Source organism: Pipistrellus kuhlii, unplaced genomic scaffold (genome assembly GCF_014108245.1).
Source record: "Pipistrellus kuhlii isolate mPipKuh1 unplaced genomic scaffold, mPipKuh1.p scaffold_m20_p_3, whole genome shotgun sequence".
NCBI lineage: Eukaryota > Metazoa > Chordata > Mammalia > Chiroptera > Vespertilionidae > Pipistrellus > Pipistrellus kuhlii.
Genome location: NW_023425529.1, coordinates 88,261,762 through 88,284,836, shown reverse-complemented (window position 1 = coordinate 88,284,836; position 23,075 = coordinate 88,261,762). Strand labels below are relative to the sequence as shown.

General features: G+C 41.3%; 1 protein-coding gene and 1 pseudogene across 4 annotated transcripts in view; both read right to left on the bottom strand.

The window, feature by feature from the left end:
- MTUS2 (microtubule associated scaffold protein 2) overlaps positions 1-23,075 on the bottom strand; it is a 467,760-nt gene that overhangs the window by 284,847 nt on the left and 159,838 nt on the right. For 3 of the 4 annotated variants that reach the window (XM_045588480.1, XM_045588479.1, XM_045588478.1), the window contains exons 3-4: positions 20,209-22,665; positions 16,551-16,788 (exon numbers count right to left, since the gene is read on the bottom strand). In XM_045588480.1, coding sequence (XP_045444436.1) covers positions 16,551-16,788; positions 20,209-22,425 — 2,455 coding nt within the window. In that variant the 5' untranslated portion in view covers positions 22,426-22,665. The remainder of the gene's footprint in view (positions 1-16,550; positions 16,789-20,208; positions 22,666-23,075) is intronic. The other variant, XM_045588481.1, reaches the window with a different exon arrangement.
- Positions 18,813-18,978, bottom strand: LOC118730937 (annotated as a pseudogene).

Below are 23,075 nucleotides of genomic sequence, written 5' to 3'. Positions count from 1 at the left end.
CCCTGATCAGGACATGTTCAAGAGGTGGCACATCAATGTTTCTCACATCGATGCTTCTCTCTCTTATTCTTTCTCTCTCTCTTTTTCTCTACCATCCTCTCTCTCTCTCTCAAACCAATGAGAGAGAATAAAAAAATGGTTATAAGGGTACTCAAGGAACTTAGTGAGAACTACAAGGAACTTGATAAAAAAAAATATAATAGCATGGGGGGGGGGGAGAGAATCACAAGAAGCAATAAAAAGAGAACCAGCCAGAAATGAATAATATCTGAAATGAAGAATACACTAGAAGAAATAAACAGTAGGTTGGATGAAGTGAGGACTGAATCAATTATTTGAAAAATAAGGTAGCAGAAAACACCCAATTAATGAGAATAGTTTAAGGGACCTTTGGGACAACATGAAACATAACGATATTCATACTATAGAGGTACCAGAAGGAGAAGAGAAAGCAAGGAATTGAGAACCTACTTTAAAAAATGACTAAAAACATTCCTAACCCTGTGAAGAAAGAAGGCACATAGGTCCAGGAAGCACAGAGAGTCCCAAAAAAAAGATGAACCCCAAAAGGCCCACACAAAAATGTATCATAATTAAAATGACACCGAAACTGGTTTGGCTCATTGGATGGAGCGTCAGCCTGCTGACTGAAAGGTCCCGAATTCGATTCTGGTCAAGGGCATGTACCTTGGTTGTGGGCACATACTCAATGGGGGGTGTGTAGGAGGAGCTGATCAATGATTCTCTCTCATTGATGTTTCTAACTCTCTATCCCTCTCTCTTCCTCTCTGTAAAAAAAATCAATAAAATATATTTAAAAAATAAAATAAAATGACAAAGTTTAAAGACCAAGAGAGAACCTTAAAAACAGCAAGAAGTTAGTTATCTACAAGGAAGCTCCCATAAGACTGTCAAATGATTTCTTAGCAGAAACATTTCAGGCTAGGAGCAATTGGCATTAAATGTTCAAATGATGAAAAGCAAGGACCTACAACCAAGACTACTTTACCCAGAAAGACTATCTTTTAAAATTGACAGGGAAATAAAGAGCTTCCCAGACAAGAAAAGGCTAAATGAGTTCATTATCACCAAATCAGTATTATAAGAAATGATAAAGGGTCATCTTTAAGAAGAAAAAACAAAAAGGAAGAAGAAAAAAAAGAATAAAAAAAGGAACATAGTTACAAAGAATAAAATGGCCATAAATACATACTCATCAATAATCATTTTAAATGTAAATGGGTTAAATGCTCCAATCAAAAGAAATAGGGTAGTTGAATGAATAAGAAAACAAGACCCACGTCAGAACATAAGATACACACAAACTAAAATTACAAAGATATTTTCTGCAAATGGAAGTGAAAAAATATATCTGGGGTAGTAATACTTATATCTGACTTTAAAACAAAGGGTATAGTAAGAACCAAAAAAATACACTGCATAATGATAAAGGGAGCAATCCAACAAAAGATACAATACTTATAAACATGTATGCACACAAAAAGGGAGTGCCTAAATATATAAAGCAAATCTTTTTTTTTTAATAGATTTTATTGATTTTGTACAGAGAGGAAGGGAGAGAGATACAGAGTTAGAAACATCGATGAGAGAGAGTCATCGATCAGCTGCCTCTTGCACACCCGCTACTGGGGATATGTCCGCAACCAAGGTACATGCCCTTGACCGGAATCGAACCCGGGACCCTTCAGTCCCCAAGCCGACGCTCTATCCATTAAGCCAAACCGGTTTCGGCAAGCAAATCTTGACAGACATAAAAGGAGAGATTGATAGACACACAATTGTTGTAGGGAATTTTAACACCTCATTGACATCAACGTATAGATCTTCAATACAGAAAACCAACAAGGAAACAACAGCCTTAAATGAAACACTAGACCAAATGAATTTAATTTAGATCTTCAGAGCATTTCACTGTAAAGAGGTAAATATACAATCTTTTCAAGTGCATATGGAATATTTTGTAGGATATAACACATATTATGATACAAAACAAGTTAATAAATGTAAGAAGATTGAAATCATATCAAGCAAATTCTCTCACTCCAGTGGTATGAAAGCAGAAATAAATCACACACAAAAACTGAAAAATATACAAAGACATGAAGCCTAAATAATATAGTGCTAAATAATGAATGGGTTACCAATGAAATCAAGGAATAAAATAAAAGATAACTTTGAAACTAATTAAAAAAAGAACACAACAATCTAAAATCTATGGTACAAAATAAAAGCAGTCCTAAGAGAAAAATTCATAGCATAATAGGCCAACCTCAAGAAATAAGAAAAATGTCAAATAAATAATCTGACTTTCAATTTAAAGGAACTAGAGAAAACAATAAACAAAGCCCAAAGTAAGTAGAAGAAATAAAATAATAAAGGCCAGGACAGAAATAAACAAAATAGAATAAAAACACAAGACAGAAAGATCTATAAAACCAAGAGCTAGTTCTTTGAAAAGATAAATAAGATTGATAATAACCAAACTCATCTATAATAATAAAAGAGTAATATGCTAATTAGACCAGATGTCCTTCCTGGGCAAAGCCAGGGCTGCAGCTGCAGGATGGAGGCAGCCACTGTGGCTATGATGGAGGGATCCAGGCAGCCACTGCAGCTGCAAATGTTTACTCTTGCATGAATTTCGTGCATTGGGCATCTAGTCAAGAATAAAAGAGAGAGACTCAAATACATAAATCAGAAATGAAATATGAGAATTAACAATTGATACCACAGAAATACAAAGGATTGTGAGGAAATATTATGAACAACTATATGTCAACAAATTGGACAATCTGAATGAACTGGATAAATTCCCAGAAACATAAAATTTTCTAACATTGAATTATGAAGAATAAGAAAATATGAATAGACTAATTACAACTAATGAAATTGAAGCAGTATTTTAAAAAAGAAAAACAAAACACCTTTCAACAAACAAAAGTCCCGGACCAGATGACTTCACAAGCCAATTTTATCAAACATCCAAAGATCTAACATCTACCCTTTTCAAACTATTCCAAAAAATTCAAGAGAAGGGTAGACTCCCAAGTTCATTTAATGAGGCCAACATTATCCTAATTTAAAAACCACATAAAGACACTACAAAGAAAGAAAATTGTAGCCCAGCTCTGGCTAGTGTTCCTCAGGCAACACACCAAGGGTCACGAGTTCAATTCCTAGTCAAGGGCATATACCTGGGTTGTGGTTTCAACTCCCTGGCTTGGAGTGCGTGTAGAAGGCAACCAATCCATATGACTCTCATATTGCTTCTCTCTCTCCTCCCTCCCTTTCACTCTCTCTAAAAATCAATGGAAAAAAATATCCTCAGGTATGGATTAAAAAAATAAGAAGAAAATTATAGCCCAATATATCCCTGATGAACACAGATCCTAAAATTCTCAAAAGTTATTTCAAACTGGATCCAGCAATACATTACAAAGGTCATACACCATGACTTATTTCTGGGATGCAAGGCTGGTACAATATCCACAAATCAATAATCATGATACACCACATAAACAAAATGAAGGATAAAAATCACATGATCATATCAATTGATGCACAAAAACATCTTATAAAATCCAATACGCACTTATGACAAAAGCTCTCAGCAAAGTAAGAATAGATGGAACATATCTCAAAATGATAAAGACCACATATGACAAACCCACAGCAAACATCATTCTCAATGGGCAAAACTAAAAGTTTTTCCCTTAAGATCAGGAACAAGACAGGGTATGCACTTTCATTTCACCACTCTTATTCTGGAACATAGCACTGGAAGTCAGAGCCACAGCAATCAGACAAGAAGAAGAAATAAAAGTCATCCAGCCTGGCTGGGATGGCTCTGTGGTTGAGCAACCAGGAGGTCTTGGTTGAATTCCTGATCAGGGCACATGCCTGGGCTGTAGGCTTGATCCCTAGTAGGGAGCATGCAGGAAACAGCCAATTGATGATTCTCTCATCATTTATGTTACCATCTCTCTCTCCTTCTCCCTTACTTTCTATGAAATCAATAAAAATGTATTTTTAAAAGGCATTTAAATTGTAAAGACATAAAACTATCATTATTTGTAGATGACATGATACTGTCTATAGATATCCCTACAGAGTATATAAAAATACTACTAGAAATGATAAGTGAATTCAGTAAGGTAGCAGGATCTAAAATAAATTTCCAAAAATTAGTTGCATTTTATACATCAATAATGAACTATCATAAAGGGAAACTAATAAAACAATCCCACTCATAATTGCTTAAAAATACCTAGGAATAAGTTTAACCAAGTATGTATTCAGAAAATTTTAAGACACTGAAGAAAGAAAACTGAAGAAGATACAAGTAAGTGGATGCATATACTGTGTTCATGGGTAGGAAGAATTAACAGCATTAACATGTCCATACTACCCAACAATCTGTAGATTCACACAATTCCTATTAAGATACCATGGCATATTTCACAGATCTAGAACAATTACCCCAAAATTTTATTTGGGGCAACAAAACACACACACACACACACACACACACACACACACATATACACACACACACACACACACACACACACACACACCAGATAGCAACAGCAATCTTGAGAAAGAAGAACAAACTTGAAGGAATAATGCTACTTGATACCTAGCTATACTATAAAGACCATAGTAATCAAAATACCATAATATTGGTATAAAAACAAACATATAGATCAATGAAACAGAATGGAAAGCACATAAATAAACGCACACCTTTATAGTCAATTAATATTGGACAAAGGAGGAAAGAACATACAATGGGGTAAAGACAGCATATTAAATAAATGGTGCTGGGGGGGGAATTGGATAGGTATGTGCAAAAAAAAAAAATGAAATTAGATCACCTTCTTACACCATGCACAAGAATAAACTCCAAAGGGATGAAAGACTTACATGTAAGACTCCAAACCCTAAAAATCCTAGAAGAAAACATAAGCAGTAAAATCTCAAACATTTCTTATAGAAATATTTTTTTCTGACATATCTCCTCAGACAAGAAAAACAAAAGAAAAAAAATAAGCAAATGGGACTACATCAAAATAAACAATTTTTTGCACAGCAAAGAAAACCATTAACAAAATGAAAAGATAACCCACTGAATGGGTAAACATATTTGCCAATCATACATCTGTTAAGGGGTTGGTATCTAAAATTTATTAAAAAAAAACACACACACAAAACAAAACATACATCTCAACACCAAAAAAACAAACAAACAATGTAATTTAAAAATGGGCAGAGGCTCTGAATAGACACTTCTACAAAGAGAACATACAGCTGGGCAATAGACATAAGAAAAGATGCTGCAGGTCACTAATCAACAGAGAAATTCAAATTAAAACCACAATGAAATACCGCATCACATCTGTCAAAATGGCTATCATCAATAAACCAACAAACAACAAGCGTTGGGTGAGGATGTAGAGAAAAGGGTGCCTTTGTGCACAGTTGATGGAAATGCAGACTGGTATAGCCACTGTGGTATGGAGTTACCTCAAAAAATTAAAATGGAACTGCCTTAGGACCCAGCAATTCCACATCTGGAAATATAACCAAAGAAAGCTGAAACATGAATATGCACCCCTATATTCATTGCAGCATTATTTACAATCACCAAAATTTGGAAGCAGCCCAAGTGCCTATCAGTAGACGAGAAGATAATAAATAACAACAGTCATACATTTATACAATGGAATACACATCCATAAAAAAAAAGAAGAAATAAGAAAATGAGACACATGGATGGACCTGGAGAGCATTATGCTGAGTGAAATAAGCCAGTCAGAGAAAGATAAATACCACGTGGTTTCACTTATATATAAAATCTAATGGACAAAATAAACAAACAAAATAGAAACAGACTCATAGAAATAGAGAACAGACTGACAGTTGTCAGAGTGGATGGGGGTCAGTGAAAAATGGGTGGGAAAGGTGAAGGGATTAAGAAAAAGAAAAGAAAAAAAAAACTCATTCACAGACAACAGTATGGTGATTACAAAACAAGGTGAGGGAGGAAGAAGAGGGTAAAGGGGGATAAATGGCAACGGAAGGAGACTTGGTTTGGGTGGTGAACACACAAAGCAAATGGGACTACATCAAAATGAACAATTTTTTGCACAGCAAAGAAAACCATTAACAAAATGAAAAGATAACCCACTGAATGGGTAAACATATTTGCCAATCATACATCTGTTAAGGGGTTAGTATCTAAAATTTATTAAAAAAACACACACACACAAAACAAAACATACATCTCAACACCAAAAAAACAAACAAACAATGTTATTTAAAAATGGGCAGAGGCTCTGAATAGACACTTCTACAAAGAGAAGTTATTTTTTTCTTTTATTGTTGATTAGTGACCTGCAGCATACGTGATATACTATGGAATTGTACACTTGAAACATTTAATTTAATAACCACTGCCACCAAAAAAATTCAATAAAATTATCAGAGAAAGCCAACTCCTATTTATCCTCCAAAATTCATCTCAACTCACCTCATTTGTGGAATCTTTCCAGAGCCCCTGTCTGCCTGGGCTGAGTTAAATGCCTCTCCTCATGTGTCTATCATGCACTTCTCTCTTCTTGTTGTAATTACTGATTTATCTCTGCATCCCCACAAAGACATGGAACACATAGACCAGCACCTGGCCCATATGGGCGCTCAGAAAATCTTTGTTGAGTAGCTGAATAAATACTGAACAAGAAATAAAAGAGTGGATCTAATCATCCCAAAGGCTGAAAGAGTGGTCAGATGGGTCAGCAAACTATAGCCCACAGCCTAGCACTTGCTTTTCTAAAAAAGAGTTTTATTGCAACACAGCCAAGCATCATTACTTACATATTAGTTATGGCTAATTCTGCATTACAACCTCAGAGCTATGTGGTTATAAAAGAAACTATTTGGCCACGATGCTAAAATATTTACAATACTATCGGCATTTAATTTGCCTACCCTGCTTCCAAACATCTCAGAACATTATCAACTTTTTATAATGATGAAAAAAAAAACTATTATTACTTCCACTGCTCCTATTATTAACATTTATTCTATAGATATTGATAAAATAAATCCATCTGTTCTCATATTCTATACATTACAGTGGGTTGAAACGTATTAAATATGTACAAGCAAAGTGAGATGAGTACAGATGTGGATAAAGACAGTGAAGGAGACAAACAGGGTAATCTGTTCGAAAGCATCTGGCTGGGAGGGTGTGACTGTGGAGAGGTGTCCGGGTAGCCTTTCTGGGGCAATGACAATTATGGTGAAACATAAAGAAGGAAACAGAGCCAGGCTTAGAGAGTGCTGGAGAACGTATGTTCTAGAAGACATGTTGAGTACAGAGGCTCTTAGGTCAGGAGGAGGTTGGCATGCCTGAGGAACTGAATGGAAGCCACTGTGGATGGCATGCAGTGAGAAGAAAGGATGGGACACAAACAGGCTTGAGGGAGGAGGCAGGATACCTGGCCTTGGAGGCCTTGGAGGCCAGAGGAGGTGTTCTGACTGGTTGATTACATTCTGAATGCCAGGTGCTATTCTCAGAGCTTCCATTGACTCCTCTCAGCCATCTATTGTTTTAGTTTCTATTAATATTCTCAATTTGGAGAAGTAGAAACTGAGGCTCAGAGAGCTGTGGATTGAGTAACTAATGAATTGAGAGTCTGGGATGAGAACTTAGTTTGTCTGACTCAGAGCACAAGGACTTCCCAGCAAACTACATAGCCTCCCATCTGCTCCTGAACTTACCACATAGACCCTCAATTTAAAAATGAACATGATGACCCAGCTGGTGTGTTCGGTGGTTGCATCGACCCATGAACCAAGAGGTCACTGGTTCAATTCCTGGTCAGGGTACGTGCCCAGGTTGCTGGCTTGATCCACAGCAGGAGGTGTGCAGAAGGCAGCTGATTGATGATGTTTCTCTCTTACAGATATTTCTATTTCTCTATCCCTCTCACATCCTCTCTCTCTAAAAATCAATAAAAATATGTTTTTAAAACAAATGATCATGACCACAGATCTGTCCCCAATCCACTCACCTGGCTTGGTTTCCAGTGGCTCTCCTTGAACTGGTCCCTCTTTCCTAAAGAAACCACACATTTCAGTGTCTCCACCATGTACTTCTGGCACAGACCTCACTTTCTGTGCCACTCTGTCCATCCACGAATTTTCCCATGCCACACCTCCACTTGCCCGCTAACTTTCTTCCCCTGTATTAACACCTCCCAGCAACACTTCACAGTGCTTGTCATGGAGCCAGGGCTGGCCTGTGTTTACTGAACAAATGCCTGCCTCCCCAGGCCTCATTCTTTCTATCCCTGAGCTCTGCCAGACCGAGAAGAGGTGAAGGCTTTCCTGCTATCTGAAGGCATCCCAACAATTTCCTGCTAATATCTCACAGACACCAGCCTTCTCATACAAATCAGAAAATGCAGAGTTATCACATGCTTCGGCACTGAAAAGGAAAAATAGTGCTGTCACCTTAGAATTCTAACTTTAGAAATACTGAGCATATGCTGGCATTTTGCTGAATTTTCTGACATTATCATGACCAGTTAAGACTTTTTAACAAATACTGTGTTTGTGTTTTAAATTGTTCCAACTGAGTTTACTTGCTCTTTGAGACATATTTCATTAACTTCATTGTCTACATTTTTAAATTTGGTAAGATTCATCCTGTCTTTTTTAAAAAGTACCAAAGAGGAAAGTTCACAAAGTATGTTGAACTTTAAAATAAAATTCATCTTAATAATCAGAATTCAAAACAAAACTGGATGTAATTTGAGAAAAATGGTCCCAACTTCTGTTACCTGGTTGAATTTCACTGGTTACTTATATAACACAATATTCTTATCTAATATTTAGATTTTTTTTTTCTATTCTGACACTTCTCACAAAAAAATATTATAGTTCTTTCAGGTAGCATTGCTGGAACAAAACCTTCAGCACCAGAGGCTCACTCATCTCCATGAGTACAAGTTACATTCTGACATGCTATACACAGTCTAGGTTAGCATTTTTTACATAATGCTTAAGGCCATGAGAGATGTTTTTCTGAAGAAATAAGAAAGATCTAATGAAAAGGCAGAACCTTTTTGTACTTCTCAGAACTGAGGGATTTAACAGCAGATCTTTTATATACACAACCTTAGATTCCCCTAATCCAGATTTTACGTCCCCCCAAAGGAAGTAACAATCCTGCTCTATGGTGAGCAGTAAGGCAGCTCCTGAGCATCATTCCCATGCCTGAGGGCAGTACAGCTTTGTTTTAGGCATGATGGTGGAGTCAGAAAACACTGTATATAAAAACACAGAAATGATGTAAGAGGTACAGAAGTAGGTTCATTTATTCTTCAGCAAACACAGTTGCATCAAGATCTGTAAGCCTTAAGAATCATAGCAAAGAGCATTAATTCATGATATAGAAACTGGGAAAGTCTGATTTGTGGGTGGCATGATTTACTGCACATCCAGAGTCCTTTTAGGCCACTCCAAAGTCATGATGCACCTGATGGTACCCATAAAGCCAGCGCAGGTGGAAAGCATCAAGAATATTTCCCAAGGTCTAATCACTGAAATTGCTCTTGTAAAGATATGACTTCCTTGTTGTCTAATTCACAGATGACTTCCATGTTTTCAAATTCATAGATCCCATCTCTGCTCTCAAACTGCTTAGTTCCTCAGAAGCATTCAAAATGACTGATATCTCCCTGCTCCTCTGAGGTCCTTGCTTCTCTCGGCTTTCTGGACACCAGATTCCCCTGGGTTCCCGCTTCTACCCTGGCTGCTGCTTCTCATTTCCTTTGCTAAAGCACGAATTCTGAACATAGGCACCCATCCTGAGATGCCTTCTGCTCTCTAGCTGCACCCCTCTGACTTTTTTTCTTTCTTTTTTTATTGACATAACATTAAATAGTTTCATGTGCACCAAGTAGTGATTTGATATTTGTATATATTACAAAATGATCACTATACTAAGTTTAGTTAATGTCCCTCAGCACACATAGTTGCAAAATGTTTTTGTCTTGGGATGAGAACTTTCAAGATTCACTTTCTTTGCTACTTTCAAATATGCATCTGATCCCCTTGCTTTTAGAGTAGCATCTAGTGAACCCCCAATTTCAGTCTCCAGCCCTAATCTCTCATACAGCCTCAGGCTCATATATCTAATTGCCTCTGTGATGGTTCCACTAGAACTTCCAAATCAGAACTATCTGTTCTTCTCTGAGGCCTATTCTCTCTCCCACTCCCCTGGCTAGTCAACCTATCTTAAATGACATCACCATCCATCCAGTTCCTCAAGTCAAAATTCTAGAAGTCCTCCTTAGCTCCCCTCTTTCTCCATCACCCATCCTCGATGTCCCATCCTACTGGCTCTACTTCTGAAATGTATCCCAACAATTCCATCCCTTTCTCCCTCTGATCTACAAGCTACCATGATCTCTCATCTGGATCAGGGTACCAGCTCTTAACTGGTCTTCCATTTCCACTCTTACCTGTTCTATTCTATTCTATACACACTACCTAAGATGATCTTCAATAGTATAGATCATGTTTGCAATGCTTAGGGGCTGCCAATCACACTTGGATTAAAATCCAAGCTTCTTACTAGGGCATCTAAGGCCCTCTGTGATCTGGACGTCATCTACCGCCCTACTTTCTCTCCCACTGTTCACCACTCCTTACTCCAGCCATGCTGATTTTATTCCTGTTCTCTGACCATACCAAGCTCATTCCTACCTCAGGGCCTTTGTGTGCTGTTTCTTCTACCTGGCACATATTTCTTGTGCAAATAGCTACACAGGTAGATCTCACCTTATCCTAAATAATAAAACCCTAATATGCAAATCAAAAAACAGCAGATCGACCAGTTGCTGTGATGCGCACTGATCGCCCAGGGGCAGGCGCTCAGTGCAGTAGCTGATACTGGTGGTTAGTGCTGGGCTAATGGCTGGCGAGCACAATGGCAGTGGCAGAGCTTCCCCTGCCTTTGAGACAGCACTAAGGACCCCTCGGAGGATGTCTGCCGAGGAGTCCTGGACTGTGAAAGGGTACAGGCCAGGCTGAAGGACACCACCCCACCCCAGCCCCAGTATACAAATGTCATACACCGGGCCTGTAGTGAAAAAATAAGTGAGAGTCCAAAAAGAAACAATATGGCTTAATCTCAAAGATTCTCAAGTTATAAAGTAGAAAGTATGGAACTTCTCCATCCTTCCACTGGGGGAACTCAGCACAAGGGTGGAGCCAGAAAGAAAGTTGTGGTGTGCCACTCTGGGTCCAGCGGCAGTGAGATTGCGTATGGCTCAGGGGGTTGAGAAGATACTGATGGCAGTGACTGGGTGGGCATCAGGGGAGACTGGGAACATTACTTGGAGATATTTGAGAATTGGAAGAGGGAGGACTCCAAAAACATTGCAGGAGATGAGTCTAAAGTGAAGGGGGTGTGAGATTTTTAGAGTGGTTAGGGACTGGATCACTTGTTTTCTAAGCAGCAGGTATAGACTGGACTCTTTATTATCCTCTTGGTAGCTGAAGTGAGCTTTGGAAAATGATTGTACTAGCCCTTCTGGAGCCCACGGTTGGTTAAGGGAGAGACCCAGTCTTTGCATATCATCTTAGATCAGAACAGGCAGAAAGAGGCCCATAAAATTTTATGATCATATGGAAGAGAAGAGCTATAGCAGTAATAATGTACAATGGTAGTAAAAGAAGTAATATAAACACAGAAGAAAATAAGTTTTTTGTTTCCTGGGACCCAGGCTCCCACCTCCTGGACCTAGTGTGTGCTGGTGAGGAAAGGAGGGGTCGGGGGGAGGCGGGTTTGATTCTCACTCATTTTCTTACAAGGTGAGTTCTCCCCCATCTAACTATTTGCATGAAGTCCACACAGGCATTCCCCACTCCACAGCCAGGCCTCTGGTCCAAGGTAGTGTGTGGAGCACAGGCTCTTGTTTTAACCTGTTTATCTATAGACAAAGTTGGCGCCTATAGAGCTGCTTGTATATGAGACTCTTGATGCTCAGCCTTACAGAATGATTATTGTAAAGATTTCTGTTTGTCAGTCAACCCTGCCTCCCTACTGTTGTGTGGTGAAGACAGGGCCATGGACACGCTGCCTCCCACCCTGACTCCCCACTGCTCTAAGCACAGATTCTCCTGGGTGCCTCTGCCCTGTGGGCTCTGCTGACCTGCCCCACCTGGACCTGCAGGCACCCTCTTTAGGTGTCATTTAAAGGACCTTGTGACATAGTAAAATAGTAATGTGTAAGGAGAAAGGGGGTTTCCCTGAGGAAAACTTGAAGAAAAGGGGAAGGATTTCTGCAGAAAGAAAAGAGTGAAGGAGGAGCACTGCTGCACAGGTCAGAAAGCTTGGGGCATCTGGCACCGTGGCCCACAAGGGAGAGGCCACTGCTGGGATAAGCCAAGAGAGTAGGCCAAGCAAAGGGCTGTAGCATGGCTCTGGTGCCCAGGAACCAAGCTCAGGAGACAACTTGAGCTTCCCATTGTCTGGAGTGAGAACTTCTCATCTTCTGTCCCAGTGCTCTCCCCCACCTCTCACAGCAGCACTAGGAAAGGATTTCACATCTTCAGTGTCCTATATGGGTGACACTCATCATAGTCACAGGCTGTGCTGGGACCCCAATGATTCCCATGTGAACACACATCTTCCTCTAAGAGAAGATACCCAGAAGCCCAAGGTAAAGAGTTGGGGTCCTGACGAGGGAGTGCTGGGGCATCTCTCCCTGTCCTGGGGAGGGCTGAACTGCACAGAGGAAGTGGCAGCCACAGCCCAAATGTGAGAGCACAGACTAGAGGCAGCAAAGGGAGCAGCCTGCCGCCCCTGGGCACTGCAGGCAGGATATTCTAAAGGAGCTGCTTCCCTGGAAACTTGATTCTGCAAGATCAATCTCAACTAAGTTTAATTTTAGTAATTTCAACTTTTTCTAAATTCTATACATAAAGTAAAACTATTAACATTTGTTATATCATGATATTTCCGAAGAGTACATAATCCAATTCTACATCAAATGTATAGCTCGCTGAGGAAGGTGAAGGTGAAATGGTGTTGGGTAGCAAGGACCACCCAGTGAGGGGACATCCTGGCTTTAAACACGGTCCATCTGCTGTTTACCAGCACTTCCGTGTCTCTAGTGGCATCCGGTCCTCCCTACTCTAGTCTCCTGAGTTAGCTCCTACCTTCCCCTGTGCACCTCCTCCTGCCCCGGGCCCTGCATCTCTACATGGCAGTTCCATCCTCCTAGTTGCCCAGGCCCAAACCCCTGCAGTCTCCATTCATAACTCTTTTTTGCTCCCAGCTCATGTCCATTCAGTGTGCCTGACCTTCACACTGTCTCTCAGCTCTGCCAGGTCACTGCATCACCTGTTCCCCCTGCTTCTGCCTTTGTCCTCTCACTGTGTGCTCTCAACATGGGACTCAGAGAGATCCTGTTTATACAACAGTCAGGTCACTCTGCCCAGTTCCAAACTCTCCAATGGTCTGCTCACACAGAGTAAGAGTCAGACTCTTGCCATGGCCCTTAAACCTTATGCAGTCACCCCTACCATTCTCCTGCCCACTCACTGCTCCTGCCTCCCTGGCCTTCTTGCCACCTCAGAGCATTTGCACTGGCTCCTCCCTCTGCCTGGAATGCTCCCCCAGGATATGCACACAGCTCCCTGGCACCTCCTTCCAGCCCTCTTCTCAGGGAGGCCTTTTCCGCCCACCTTATTTAAAGCTGTAACCCTCTCCTTCATGTCTCAAACCTCCTACCCCTCCCCATCTTCATTTCCTTCAATACTAGTTATTTCTCCCAATACACCATGTAATTTGTTTACTCTCTAAAAAAAGTCTACCCCCCCCCATTCTACATTTTAAGCTTCTCATGGGCAAGGATTTTTGCCTGTTGTCTGCTTTATCCCCCTCCTTACCTAGAACAGTGCTGACATGTTCAAGTCTCTCAGCAGCAATTGTTGAATGAATGACTGAATACATCACTAAAATGTAGCAGATCTGACAACAATATATGGGTCCATCACATTATCATGAGGATCATCAAGAAATAATTTCATCTTTTATAGAAGCGCTTGTCAAAAAACTAATCATTAAGACCATCAATAATTACCTCAGTAAACGACAATTCACAGAGTAATATAATGGCAAAGAGGTAAGGAAAGTCCCTTTCCACTAATAATAAAACAAATGCAATAATAATAATAATAATAGTAATAAAACTAATGTTTAATACTGGCAGGGGTATGGCAAAAAGAAGCATATAAAGAAACACTAGTATGAAAATAATTATTATAAGTTTTCTAACAAAATTAGCCTGTAAAAAGTTTAGATTTGCATTATCCCATAATTACACTTGAAATAACTCATCCTAAGAAAACAATATAAAAGAAGACAAAGAAGTAATCACAAAGATTCCAAATGTAACATTATTCAAAATGGTACAGAGTAAGCAGAATCCAAGTGCCAGTGAGGACAATGGTTACCTCAGTTCTACTGTTATTCCCCAGTAACTCACTTTCCCACCTGTGCCCCATCCATATTACTCTCCAGGTTGCAATTTCTCAAACACCATTGCTTCGGTGACATTTACCACAACTTATAACTGTGTATTTCTTTTTGTGCTTGTTTTTACTGTTGAGTTCACCCATTAGACTAGGGGTGTCGAACTCAATCAGAGAAGGGGCCAAAATCTAAAATCCAGCCTAAATCGCGGGCCGAATGGTTTACTGAACAGTCATAAACTGTCATTGTGATGGAAACGCAGCGGAGTGCAGTGATGACAGCGTGGTGCGGGCCACATTGCAAGGCCTGGCGGGACGGATTTGGCCCAACGGCCTTGTGTTTGACACATGTGCATTAGACCATCAGCTGCATGAAAGCAAGAGCTCTGTTTAGTTCACTGCTGCCATCCTCCATTATAGCTGCTGGCATAAAATAAGTACCAGAATTTGTTGAATAAATGAACAAACACTATTAGGCTGCCATTAAATATTTCTGAAACATTGATGGCATAGAAAATGCCTATATTATGATATTCATAGGAAAAAACAAAATTCACATTTGTGTTATTTTAGCTACTATGCTGAAAATGCATAGTAGCATAAAGATGCATAGAAAGAAAACAGATTGAAAGAAAAAACTCCATAATATTGATTCTGTCTGGGTGCTAGTAGTATTACTTTCTTCATTCTATTTTTCTACATTGAACAAATTTTAAATGCATATGTATTATTTCTATAATAAAATGATACCTTAAACCTAGGAGAAGAATAATAAAAGGAAAAACAACCAGAAGAATGAAAGGAAAACCAAAGAAGAGCACATTAGGAGGTGACACTGGCCAGCCATTGCAGAGCAGAGTGACAGGGCTAGGAGAGGTGCAGGCCGTTCTGTATTCTAGATTTGTGAACAGGTGAAAACAGAGTGATATGTTTAGTGCCAACCAGCAGGAAGAGCTCTCTGGCAAACTATGGCCTGCAGGAGGCACCCAGCCCGCTGTTTTTTATATTAAACTACTAGAGGCCCAGTGCATGAAATTAGCGCGTGGGGGAGGGAGGGAGTTCCTTGCCTGGCATGCACCCTCTCCAATCAGCCCTTTCACAATCAGGGGCCACTGGCTCCTAACTGCTTGCCTGCTTGCCTAATCGCCCCTTAACTGCTGCCCTGCTGGCCTAGCCACCCTGCAACTGCCTCACTGCCAGCTTGCCTGATTGCCCCACAACTGCCACCTGCTAGTCTTGTCGCCCCCTAATTGCCACCCCCCCCCCCCCGCCAGCCTGCCTGGTCACGCCCCAACTTCCTCCCTGCTGGCCTCCCTGGTTGCCCCCCAGCTGGCCCCTGTCTGCTTATCTGGTTGCCCTCTAACTCCCCCCCGCCCCACTGCCAGTCTGTCTGGTTGCCACCCAACTTCCCCCGTCAGCCTTGTCACCCCCAACTGCCCCTGCTGACCTGATCGCCCCTCAACTGTCCCCCTGCTGGCCTGGTTTCCCGATAACTGCCTCCCTCCAACCTCCCCCCTGCCAGCCTGGTCATCCCCTAACTGTCCAAAAGGAATTTGGACATCCAGAAGATGTCTGTTAATCTGATCTAATTAGCACATTACCCTTTTATTAGTGTAAATATTGGCATACAGCTACACTCAAGTCTTACGTGTAGCTGCTTCCATGCTAAACAGTTACAATACAGACTATCATAGCCCAGAAAGTGTAAAATATTCACTATCTGGCTTTTACAGATAATGTTTCTGAATCCTGGCCACCAGAAGTACTACAGGAGGGAAAAAGCTTAAAGAAGTGGTTATAGGGCCATCATTTTAAAGGTGACATGAAGGTGACAGTTGAAGATAGATAAGTCTTGAGAAATGTCAGATGGAATAACAGAACCAGGGTGAGAGGCATTCATATTTTATACAGTTATCATATGATAACTATTTAAAAGTGCAGCAGGGAAAAGCAGTCTTTGTTGGATGGCTTACCTGAAGGATCAGAATTGTAGAGACTGGCAGCTGTTGCCATGGGTCCTGGTGGGTGGATGGCACCTGCTGAAGACCTCTGACTGGCAATCAGGATCCTGCTCTTTGCAGAAGGTAAACGGGACATCGCGCCCAATCCCAACTGGGGCTTAAGGAGCATGGCCGAGCGGTAAAAGGTGGGAGGAACTTCGTAGTGTGCACAGGGAGGACAAAATTCTTCTTTCCCAGGGAGTTCTGTCACCTATAGCAATTGAGGAGAAGCTCAATCAGAGAACTCACATCACAGGATGAGGACTGCCCCTGCTCAGGACACCAAGCTCCAGCAATGACCACTTGACAACTCTGAGTTGCTCAACCCTGATCACTTACCTTCTTGGGGCACAAGTTTCTTCATTGCCGAGTTGACAACATGCCTGGATGACCTCTCAGGTCTTCTCCAGTTCTAATAGTCTATAAATCCATATCTCACTGGGAGAAAAAACAACTCATTTGGTAACGTTTTTTAACTTTATTGCTACAAAATCATAGGAAAGTGTGCAAGTAGCCAATCTATAAATAAATAACGTTAATGAAGCATGGGAAGAATTTGCAAATGTTCATAGAATTATGAGCTTCATTATTTCTAATAAGAAAAGGCACAATTTTTTATGGTAATATAGACTTATAATAAAAAATGAATTTTATCAATTTATGTTGTTTTTCTAGGTTACTTATGAAATAAAACATGCACTATTAATGAGGGAGAAAAGGCTATTGAAAGAATAGAAATGTTAATGGAAAATAATGTGTTTTCAGGCCTCTGTAATCTATTTACATAATTGAAAATGAGAGACTGATTTACCTCCTCTAATTGTCCTCCCTGCTAAGGGAGGACTGACAGGAATGTCTGGAAAAGATTCACTAGAACGGAAGTCCTAGGAGAGAGTCTTGTTGGCTGCTGAATCACAGACCTAGAACCGTGTCTATACATGGCCCAAATCAGGATGCATCCAACAAACAAACAAACAAACACAAAAACAGGTTTCTATTGTTTCCTAAATTTAATAATGCAACATTCCTGTTAACAGTTTAGACTAACAACTTACAGTTACCTTGCATTTATACAATTCTGAACTCACAGAGGCTGTTCATGTTATCAGTGTTTCTTCATATTTTATTAAAAAGAAAAAAATAAGACAGTTCAATCATCTATTTCCTCTCAGTTTAAAAAGAATAGTGCCAGAGGCCATGCATGAAAAATACATCTGTTAATTAATTCTGCTCCAAATCACAGTATATTTTATGTCACACATATTCAGGAATCATAAGCACTTAACAATATTTTTAATGGGATCTATGAAGCTCTGATGCAAGCTGTTGGAAGAGATAAGCTCTTAAATTGATACTCTTTGAATGTTGAAATAGATACAAATTCTCCTTAAATTGACATTATTGAAATAAAACATTAGGCCTTTAAAGTTTTATCATAATCACATTGTAAAACATGCATGATTGCTATTGTAGAACAGCTGAACTGGGGCCGCAGCAAATTACATTCCTTCAACAGGATAAAAATGCACTCTGATAAAAATGTTTACTATTCTCTTACTATTGATCTTTCACTTTTATAATATTCTCATATTTCCTCTGTTCTTTTATTTTTGTTTCTAAATTTTGATGCCACTGCACATTGCTTTTAGCAGGTGCTCACATGAGGAAATTATAATCATATCTAACCTACTTATGTCAAGTTTTTAGGGTTGCAATATGCTGAGCTCAGTAATTACTCAGTTCTTTGAAACTGGATAGTTTTTAGGAATCAAAACCCATGTGGAAAATGGTCATCAGGATTTCAGTAACTTCAATATCTGTCATTTTGTTGGGTAATTTGTTACTGGTAAGATAACAAATTCTTTACACAGGTAAGAAATATGCCTCAGATGCCTAATCTGTGCATCCTATATAATAAAGGCCTAATATGCAAATTGACCAAATGGCAGAACAATTATTGGAACGACCAGTCACTATGATACACACTGACCACCAGGGGGCAAACTCTCAATGCAGGAGCTGCCCCCAGCCCATAGCCCCCAGGCCAGCCAAGGCAGGTGCCAGCGTCCCCCTCCCTACCTACCTCCCCTCCGTAGTCCTGCCAGTCACCCCACAGATCAGCCCTGATTGCCAACCAGGCCTAGGGATCCTACGTGTGCACGAATTTTATGCACTGGGCCTCTAGTTTTTAAAACAAGGGAATCTACAAACAACTTCACACTTGTATCTTTCATCTTTATTGACAGAACACAACAGGGATCACTGCACAGCAAAATACACATAAAGATCCACCCAAAATGGTATTTTTTCCTCCTTCTCTGATGGAGTTTTTCCCCCCAATTAGCAATAATCATGCCTGGGATAAACCTCATTGGCTACAATACTGCCACTGCACAAAGCTCTAATTGAGTAATTTTAGAGAAATTATTTTGAAAATAAACTAAAGTATGTTCATGGTTTCCACCAAATTCCTAAAATCCATTAAAGCACACAAACAAATCAGTTCTTACTGAATTGTCCCTCTTTGTGCTTGCCCTGTGCTGTTTTCGGTGGGATCCTGGGCTGGGAAGCCGTGGGTAAATGTGGAGGCTTCACTGAGAGACCATTGGGACAGCCCAGGGAGAGGACTTGTGATGTCTAATTGTGTCAACTAACCAGGGCCACCATACCCAGATAAGTGGTCAAAGGTTATTCTACATATTTCTATGAAGGTATTTTGATGAAGGAAGGGAGTAGAGGAAGAATTGGGTCCTAATATATAGTGACAGGAGGTTTAACTTTAGGGATGGACACACAGTGCAATATACAGATCTTGTAACATAGAAACATACACTTGAAACCTGTATTATCATGTTGACCAATGCCACACAATAAATTTAATTAAAATAAATAAAAATAAATATTTCTGTGGCAACATGTCAAAAACATATTCTGTGGTGAGCTGGGGGCACAGTGGTAGGAGAAAGCCCTCGGATCTCCCCGTGCCAAACCTGACCAGCAGACTAAAACTTGCTGAGCTTCACAGAGATAGGAACAAAGGCCAAGGGCAAGGGGGATACATTTTTGAAAATTTAAGAAAGGCTCACATTCACCAATTTAAGAGCCTGACCTATAAACCAGACTGGCAAATTGTTCATTGTTAGTGAGATGCCACTGCCTAGGTCAGACTCTAAGTTCCTCTAGCCAGGGCATGCTTTCACTGCACTTAGCACTGGATGCCATATAGTCCCTACCACAGAGACTAGACCCTCCCTAAACTCTCTGGTCAGCATTCCCTCTCTAGATGTGTGAGGGGGAAGCCTCTCTAGGCACAGAGTCAGAAGATGGGAAGCCAGCAGCATGATTTGGTGCTGACAGGTGGCACATGGCAGGCAGATGGCCAGCTTGCTGGGGCACCTGATCAGTGCTAGCCTTGGTGGAGATCTGCTACTGAGAATGGGTTGACCACTTGCTTTGTGCCAGAGATGACACTTGCTATGATCAATACAGTCTGTATTAAAAGCATTCTTTCTGTACAGGTGTATTTAAGGGAGAATTTCCAAAGGGAGAATATTCTGTTTTCACAATTGAAAATATGTGACAAACTTTAGGTGTTCAACTTATAAATCATATCACAATGATATTCTCTTACCTCCTGCAAAATCTTTTCACTAATCTGACTGAAATGGTGTCCTGGGGGTTTGATCCCAGATACCATCAACCCAGGACTGAAGACCCTTGGCTTCTGCAAGTCTGGCTTGAATTTATCACAGAGGCTAGCAGCCGGCTTCATGTCTCTGCCTGCCACCTTCTCCTCTTTGGGAAGAGGCGTGTTACATGTGGGCGGGGCATAAGGAAGGCCCACTGGGACCAGTGAAGTGTCCACCTGTCCGAGGGCCTGCTGACTCCTCCTGATGTAGGTGATGATCTTGGGCCTCACGTGCTTAGGCTTGGGCAAAATGATGGGCTTGGATTCTGTCTTTTCTTCTGTTCTTTCAGCCTGGTGGCTCTCCTGTGAGGAAGGCGTACCCTCAGAATGTGTGGGGATAGGCTTGGGGATCCCACTGGGGCAGCTGTTCTTGTCAGGCACTTTGGGGGAGGTGTCCAACAACTGCAAGCAGTCAGTAGGAGGTGGGGCAGCCGAGGGTGACCCTGCGTCCACACTCAACATACTCAAGTCCTGAAGACTGGTACTGGGCAGTGCTGGCTGGTGGGTCACACTGACAGTTGTCTCTGGGTGGAGAGGGGTTGGGATACTGAGAGCAGAATCAGTTCTTGCTGTGGAACTTTCAGTTTTAACTGCATTTTCTAGAAGGTTCCTATTTTCAGCAACAGATGTAGTGACCTCTTTGCTTTTCCTGGCTTCTGAGCTGCTACTCTGAGGGTCAAGAGGCTCAGGGACCCCAGTTTCGCTCTCTCCAACAGAAGGATCTGAAGTAAAATCCATAGCAATGGCCCTGCTCCCACTGCTCAGCACCCTTTTCTCCTCACTGGCAGCTGGGGGTCTGCTGTCAGCTGGGACATGAGGAATAAAAGCTACATGACCATCACCTGGTGACAAGTGGCTGGATGAACCTTCATGCAGCTTCCCAGCTGCAATTGATGAAATTCTTCCAGGGAGCTGATTATCAGCAGTTCGCAAGGAGGCAGGGCCAGGTTTGGGGAAGATCTGAAGAGAACCTTGTTCACCCAGGTGGACGGTGCTCTGATCCTGCACACTCCTGCCTCTTGGCCCTCCAAGCGGATAGAGACTGCTCTGGGGCAGGCTGCTGACCACCCTGGTGGGGGCTTCTTGCAGTGCTTCCCCACCAGGGAACTTTCTCTCTTGGAGTAACGTGCCGTCTTCATTGGGACATCCCAGACATTTGGCCTGAGCTGACATGAATTCCTGCAGGGCCCAGGGTTGGACAAATTTCAGCTCTGGCTTGGGCTCTCCCTTTTCCTGATCTAATTGTGCTTCTGGCTTACTCAGGACTTCCTTGGATGCTGAAGTCAGAGCACACCCTGAATGGGCAGAATGTGGTGTGCTCTCATTGCTAACTTCTGGTACATGTGCTCCTTCCATCTGGGTCTCTAAGCAGGTGGTCTCCTTGGTTTCTGAGGTAGATGGTTTAGGATGACACATACCCTTTCCCTCTGAGGTGATGTAAGCTGGAGGACAAGCTGTCCCTGGGGAGTGGGATGTCACTATCTTCTGTTGCCCTTCACCTCCCTTGGGCAAGCAACCCAGGGCTTCTGGAGGTTTCAGTGGGGCAGGCTGTGGAGGTGGCTGAGACAGGCTCCCAGCACACTCCTTTGTGAACTGGTCCCCTGCAACAGCAGAGCTGCTCGCCCTATCCAAAGCATGCCTTCTCAGTTCTTCATTGTCCAGTGTCTTTGCCAATTTATCCTTAGGAGCATGCCGAGGAATTTCAGTGCCCCTTGGAGTCAAAACATCTGGACTGGCCTCACCCGTAACAGACCTCCAACCTGCCAGACTTGGTTCCTGTCCACTCCACGGAGTCTGCAGGAGAGTTGTGCCTCTCTGCATTGTGTGCTCTTCGTTTATTGCCCTACAAACTTTTGAAGACAATTTTAAATCCTTCAAGCTGCTGGGGCCAGCCTGCAATCCCTTCCCAGAGGCCTGAAGTGAGTGAAATTCATTATGGAAATGGGTTCTGTTTTCTGGCTCATGTGAATTTGCATTTCCAGTTTCATCTGTCAGGTCAAGTGTCTGAGACTCATCATGAGAAAGACCACCCTCCACCATGATCTGATTGGCATTTGTATCACCCGAATTTAGGAGACTCTCATTATTATTTTTCATCCCCTGTCTGTTGTCCTGCAATTGAGTGTAATATGATTTCTTTGGAGCCAGTGGGACACTCATCTTCTACCTTCAGTGGGGGCTGCTCTCCATGCAGCCCTCCTGGATGGAGAGGGGCTTCCTCCAAGCTGCTGGGATTAAAAGGAAATTCTGAAGCTGCTCATCGCCCTTAACAATGTTATGTTGAAACACTGCTTTTAATCATTTTCGGAGCAATTTTAAAACCGAACCTTGTCTTGATATGTGGTTGGATGACTTATTTCTTAGGGGCCTGCTGAACAAGAGCTGATTAATCCATGTGACCTAGAGAGAAATAAAAATAAAGCCATGTTAAATTGACACAGAGATTCTCAAGAGAAAAAGGCATGGTAAGCACAGATTTATTCATCACTTTCATAGTATTATTTCATTCATTCAACCCATAGATTTCTAACAAAACCTTTCAGAGAAGGGCTACTACTGCTGGCCAAGTAGGGAGAAATTGAAACTTCAGAATAATTAATGTTAGAAATGGATGGTAAACACCTATTAAATCTTAAATTCAGGTTTTAAAAATCCACAAATCCATACTGATAGTGAATTAAGAGGGTGGAGGAGATAAGAAGGCTCTTCTTTACAGAAGACTACAAACTATTATAGGGAAACTATGCAGTTAGGAAATCATAATTTTTCAATCACCAGTCATCATTACCTTGGGTGAGGGACACAACAGT